This window comes from Malaya genurostris, chromosome 3 (assembly GCF_030247185.1).
Source record: "Malaya genurostris strain Urasoe2022 chromosome 3, Malgen_1.1, whole genome shotgun sequence".
NCBI classification, from domain to species: domain Eukaryota; kingdom Metazoa; phylum Arthropoda; class Insecta; order Diptera; family Culicidae; genus Malaya; species Malaya genurostris.
The window spans coordinates 106,017,232-106,023,859 of NC_080572.1; the positions used below are offsets into that span (position 1 = coordinate 106,017,232).

General features: G+C 34.5%; 1 protein-coding gene across 3 annotated transcripts; it reads right to left on the bottom strand.

The window, feature by feature from the left end:
• Positions 1-1,116: 1,116 nt before the first annotated feature.
• On the bottom strand, positions 1,117-4,186 carry LOC131436624 (stromal membrane-associated protein 1). Of its 3 annotated transcripts, XM_058605449.1 has the most exons (4): positions 3,898-4,186; positions 3,545-3,614; positions 3,185-3,488; positions 1,117-3,130 (listed from the first exon to the last, which is right to left on the bottom strand). In XM_058605449.1, exons 3-4 carry the CDS (start codon positions 3,431-3,433, stop codon positions 1,991-1,993), a joined length of 1,389 nt encoding a protein of 462 aa, XP_058461432.1. In that variant the 5' UTR covers positions 3,434-3,488; positions 3,545-3,614; positions 3,898-4,186; the 3' UTR covers positions 1,117-1,990. The 3 variants fall into 3 exon arrangements, with proteins under 3 accessions (XP_058461432.1, XP_058461431.1, XP_058461430.1); XM_058605448.1 differs by lacking the exon at positions 3,545-3,614 and having other exon boundaries at positions 3,185-3,484; XM_058605447.1 differs by lacking the exon at positions 3,545-3,614.
• Between the last annotated feature and the right edge of the window lie 2,442 nt (positions 4,187-6,628).

Here is a 6,628-nt window from a genome sequence, read left to right on the forward strand (position 1 = left end):
GTCTCGTCTCTAAGAAGCAATAGAGCCAAAAAGTAGTTCGGAAATGGTCCAATACTGCTGTTTTAGCGAAGCAAAATGCTCCAAATTTCATGTTACTCTTTAGGTTAATCTATCAAACAGAGATTTTCGTATATAAAATGACTAATGGATTTGAGATGAATGGGGTTACTGTTACCCAATTTCTATCTCTTCTATTAAACGGCGAACGACCGGAACTTGGTTAAAACCGGGTATAAATAAACGACATATCTCTTCTATTGGTCGATCATTAGCCCTGGGCTGAAACGGTGGCCTTTATTACCGTTCTTGAATGCACTTACTCTTACATTTCACTCACACATCATCACACCCATCAGGTCCCAAACGACACTTCCTCACAATATAAACTGGATGAACATCGTTTGACAGCTATCAGTAGTTTGCTCATTGGTTATTTTTTATTCTATTCTACAATATTCTATCTCATTCAACAGTATTTCATGGTACACATACACAATACATACACATACACAACGACATATCTCTTCTATTGGTCGATCATTAGCCCTGGGCTGAAACGGTGGCCTTTATTACCGTTCTTGAATGCACTTACTCTTACATTTCACTCACACATCATCACACCCATCAGGTCCCAAACGACACTTCCTCACAATATAAACTGGATGAACATCGTTTTACAGCTATCAGTAGTTTGCTCATTGGTTATTTTTTATTCTATTCTACAATATTCTATCTCATTCAACAGTATTTCATGGTACACAAACCACCAATAAACGTCAAAGATGGACTCGATGTACCGTTCATTTATTGTCATCGTGTGAAACCCAATTGGGATACGTTCACTCCACTTAATTTCCACTTCACACTGGTAATAAGGGTCGTTAGTATGAAAATAAAACATAAAAAGAGCTCAGTTAAGTTGGAGCGTAATGCAATCAACATCTTATTCCAGTCGTTCCATATCTTATTCATTTAATTCAAATATGAAGCTAAAAGCTGTAACGCATATATTTATTAAATTGTAACGCTAATTGATTGTATGTGATGATGTTTGCAATACCGTCAGGCTCACCAACCAATATACCGTCAGACTCACCAACACAAAATAATAGAATATTATTATAAGTTTATCCAATATATTTACCATTCAATTGTATGCACATCGTATTAATAGTTTTTTTATATTTTCGTAATTTTTTCTGCTCTTGTATTATAGAGGTCGATTCTCCTCTACGTGTAATAGTTAGTACAAACTCACTGCTACTCTGAATTTATCAACATTTCTCAGATTTATTTCATTTTATCTTAACTATTTTATCTAAATACTGTCAACTCCATCACTTCGTATGTAAACCGTAATAGGTGTTATACCTACTGATTTCGTGAACCTACTACTAAAGATGCAATGAAGACAACGCCGTGCAATATTGGGCGTGGAATCGCTTTCGGTTGTGTTTTTGATGTGGTTGTACATTTACTATAATATGCATGTGAATAAACGTTCAAATTACTGTTTACATACACTCTCCTCGATTTCGTTTGGTTGTAATGAATAATAAAAAACTAACGCGTAGAAAACTAGAACAAGATGCACTGCTATCAATCTACCGACATACTAAAACTAATGCAAAAATCATCTTGATAACTAGTGCAAAGGAATCCATCCATAAATCAGTTCTTTTCAACAAAACATATAATTAAGAATCCGTACTTTCAATTACGAAAGGTTTGTTGTTTGGATTCCAATGTATAGTTTTTTATCTGTTTATTTTTAGTATGTTCCTTTGAAGTTTCCTTATTTTACCCAGTACACTTCTTATACGTTCATCCAGTTCGTTTAAGTAATAAAATATATAAGTAAATATTTGTTATCTCCACAGTTATAGAATTTGATTTCAGTATTGTTGCTACTCTATTATTTCCGTTCTCTTCTAGTCTGCGTTTGTTGTATAATGTATAGTCAGAAAATATGAAGTAACTAAAAATAAAATTATTGCCACACGTCGCGTAAATTCATATTACCAAATTGATTGCTTAACTTGTCTGGCTGGGTCTGGGGCGGAAAACTTGCAAAGGTAGCGGGTGTCGCGCCAACTGTACCTCCAACCTGTTGTTGTTGTTGTTGAAGGAGATTTGGGAACTGAATGGCACCAAATGTGGATTGAGACTGAGGTATGGTTGCAGCTGGGAGAGTTCCACTGCTATACAACAGTGGATTACTTGCTAAAGGAGCAGTTGCTGCAGGGATCATGAATTGACCATTTGCTGGAAATGTTTGAAAAGCACCGTAGGCTTCGACAGCAGCCACCGGAACGGAAGTTTGACCGTTGTTCATTTGGTAAGGATTTGGATTTGCCCCGACCGTTGGAGGGAATGTATTCGACTGATAACTATTAAAATTGCCGTATCCACCAAGATTGGAGTTAAAATTATTATTCACCATTGCTGTAGGTGCTGCACCGTACAATGCCAAAATTTTATCCTTCGTTAGTTTCCCTTGCATTTCGCTTGAATTGTTGGAGGCTTGATTGAAGAAATCAGCCTCTTCTTTTGCTAGATTGGCGAATTCATCACTGTTAGCATTTTTCGCTATCGAACGATCATTCCCACTCGACAGTATATCCACAGTCTCACCAGTTTCCCCATTTATTTTCTTCGATGCCGCATCTGACCCCAGCGAAAGCCCTAGAAGATCCGATGTTCCCTGACTTGTCAGAGATGAAGCACTGGAAGCATCGGTAGAACTTCTGCTCGAAGTCTTTGTACTACCAACTGGCGCTTTAAGTTTTGGCAAAGGGACTGTGGCATTTGCGGAACATGAACCAATCTTTTTATCCCCATGACTGGAGCCTGTCAATGAACCAGGTGCACCGATCGAAATGGTACCGCCACTTGAAGCTGCTTTCTTTTTACGCTTCTGGCGCTCTATTTCTTCATCGATTTCTTTGTCCCAATCGACCTTTGGTGGGGGCGGTTGCACCCATTCTCGTGCAAGATATTTTTTGTGCTCATATTTTGCACGAATGAAACTTTCCAGTGCTGAATCAGTTTGGGGTCGACGGAAACCATCAGGTAATAAAGCTTCGTACACTGCTCTTGCTCGAGAATTCCCCATCTGTTCAAGCGAAACCTATAACGATTTCTGTGTAGACATATTTCACATCGAGAAAATGTATCAACTTACTACTTGCTCTGGAGTCCAACTGTCCAGATTGACTGATTTAACGCGTGATATATGTACTCCGAGATTGCGATGAATTCCAGCGCATCGGATACACAAAAAAACACCCAAATTCCAGGAAGCCCATCGTGGTCCCTTGGCGTCACAATCGACGCAATATTTATTATCGTCATCTCGTAACATTTTCGTTAACAATACCTGACATTTTTCCTGAATCTGCTTTTGTCGTTCTGTTTCATTCTTTCGACTCATCTTTTTTACCGTTCAATTTTACTAAACACTGCTGTTGATACTGTTCAATGTCTATCTGAAAAAAATCAGAATGCTGATTATTTTGAAAAACAGACGTATGGTTCAAAATACTTGGTTTGGACGACCATTTTATGTTTACAGAGATCGCAAAATGATAAGCTCGCAGTTATGAAACTGTAATCTAAATGAATATTTAGGAAAGAACCCACAAAAACAAAATAAACTAGATAGTAATTTAGAAGGAAAATGTTCAAATCAATCTTTTCCCATTGGTCGTGATATCAGTAAATTCCATGAATCACAACTAAGCACCATTACAATTTTCCTTTTTCAACTAAATTCGAATGATTTTCCACTACAATTGATATCTTTCACTATAGTGATTAGTTCTACGATAGGTTTAGCTATTAAATAAAGTTACATTTTACTGTTATAAACTAACACAGTTTTTTCTATTATCTTACCCAAAAAGGTTTATTTTATTGCACTTTGCTTGATCAGTAGCACCTCCCTCTCGTGAATATTTTCGGTCTGTATACACCAAGGTTAGCAGACATTTGAAATAAGCCACACTTCGTTGAACAATCGTGCAACTATAGTATGATTTTACTATATCGAATTGTATGTTTCAAAACTTCTATTACAGCAAATTTTTCAATGAGAAAAATGCAATGGAAAGGACTTTTTTCGATTTTTCCAGCAATCTTCTTCTTTTTAATGTTAAAAACTTTCACTACGAGTTACTGACATCTGACGTGTGCTGAAACGAGGGAATGGTTACTACTTTTTTTATCGTCACCCATCACACAGAGAAAAATATTGTAAAAATAACTTATGTCGTTTTCGTTTTTAAATTGCACTACACCGGTGTAGCGAAAGCTGCACCTAAACCGTTCGTTTTTACCAATTGCACTACACCAGTGCTACACTTTTTCTGCACCGATACCACTGGTGTAGCACTCATCAAAAGTTTGGTGTAGCTCTGTGCAATGAAATCGTTTATTGTAGTCAATGGTTACTGTTTATGTTTTCGTCATTTTTGTTCGTTTATTCATGCCTCAGTGTAGCACTGCACCGGTGTAGTGCAAATTAAAAACGAAAACGCCATTAATTTTGGTTTCACGCAACGATTTATTTTGTTGAAATAGTGACAAAAGAAAATCTGATTTGAAATTACAAAATAAGATATTTGATTTTGATCAGTGCATTTGTTTGTTTCAAGAAATATTTTGTTAAAAATAACAAATATTTTATTTGCGCGTTCCTGTCAATTTCTTGACAAACAATATCATGGTAAAGTCGTGACCTTCCTTTCATGATACTTCTTTATCATTTCATGAAGTCCATTGGAGTTCCAATTTAAATTTTATTTTATGTTAGACTGTTTTCTCTTCCATGAGTTCAACCAATAGCCTATCTTATATTGAAAAAAAGTGATGAACTGATACAAACAAACTTGAACTAGGTATAAGATCGTGTACAAAATGAATGTATTTTATTTAATGTAATTTATAATAGCTTATCAAGCGAGCTGTTGGGCCCATTTGTCGCGGCACGATCGAATTTTTCGCATGTCATAATCAATTATTCGGTGCTCCATTAATCTGGTCAAGATAGAATTACTGCATCAAATATTTTCTGTAAAAAACGTGTTATGTAATGTAATGCAAGTCTAGTAGTATTTTAAATTATCGTACACTTATCACATACACTTGAACTATTAAAAGACCCCAAGGAAACGAAAAAAACACTCAAATTTTCCTTCTAAAACACGTGCAGATTTTATTGATTATCCACGGGGGAAGAATTCTCTGGTTTATAAAAAACAAAACTGATACGGTTAATTCAAACAATAAACTTAGTTGTCATTACACAAATAAGATCATAGATAAAATGAACCAATTTTTTTCTTGATACAAATGTAAAACACGATTTAATCAACAAATACCAATAACATCAACTCAACTTTAGTTGACATTTAATAAATGACTGATTTATTTCAACGATAAAATCTGCCGGAACAAACCAGTTTTTCGTTAGCCAGGATGAGAATCAAATAGATATAATTGTTGATGTAGAAGAAAGAAATTGGTTCAAAATAATCATATTCTAGCTTGAAATCAACAGAAATCATATTTTGAAATCTACTGACTGTTTTGTTATTTTAAACATGCTCAATTTCTCTGTGTGATACACGCAGAGAAAAAAATTGTAAATATAACCAAATTTGGGTTTCTCGCAACGATTTTTTTGTTAAAATAGTGACAAAAGAAAAACTGGTTTGATATAGAAAACATTGCTGCTTGAAACTACAAAACATGATAATCAATTTTACTCAGTGGGTTAGTTTGTTTCAAGCGACATTTTGATAAAAACAACAAATATTTCTCTTGTGCGTTCTTGTCATTTTTTTGACAAACAATTTCACAGTGAATCCAATTTGAAACATTTGTTATGAATGAACGAACTTTCGATAAAGTTAAGAAATGTTGCGCTTTTAAGTAACAAACTTTTTAGTTGAAATAAATTACCTTAAATTTAGCTATTTCAACTAACGTTTTTGATTGTTGAAATCATACATTTTTGTTCGTTTTTAAGAATAAAAAGATTTACAAGGTAATTTTTGATACAACTTTTATTTCGATTTATATTCGTTATAAAATTCCTGAAAAACAATTTTTTTTTCAATTATGAATTTTTCAAGATATTTAGGAGTTTTGTTGATGAACGAACGAATTCACATACCATAATCAAGGTTTTTCGATTTTTATAACATCCAACGGTTAGGTGTTCCATCAGTCCGGTTTTTTGTGAAGAGAATGTACACTTGAATTGTTGAAAACCTTAAACGAGAATGAATAAGCAGATACTTATGAAACGCGCTTACCTTTATCCGCGAAAAAAGAATGCCCTGGTTTATTCGCGCGGGAAAAAAATTCTCTGGTTCACAAGAAATAAAACTATTACGGTTCATTTAAACGGTAAAGTTAGTTGTATCTTAACACAAATATGATCATAGATAAATCGAACCAAATTCTTTTCCTGTTTTGAAGATATAGCTGAATTAAATCAACAAGGACATGGCTGATAACATTAACTCAACTTTGGTTGACATGTAATAAACAGTTAGTTCATTTCAACAATAAACTCAGCCGAAACAAATATACTTCTCATTTGGTTATACCAAAATTTTGA

What these genes read in the sequence shown, in the direction of transcription:
- LOC131436624 (XM_058605448.1), bottom strand. Translation starts at nt 3,433, where the DNA reads ATGAGTCGAAAGAATGAAACAGAACGACAAAAGCAGATTCAGGAAAAA. An exon ending in GTTGGACTCCAGAGCAAGTA is followed by an intron (nt 3,131 to 3,184) that starts GTAAGTTGATAC and finishes AAATCGTTATAG; the next exon opens with GTTTCGCTTGAACAGATGGG.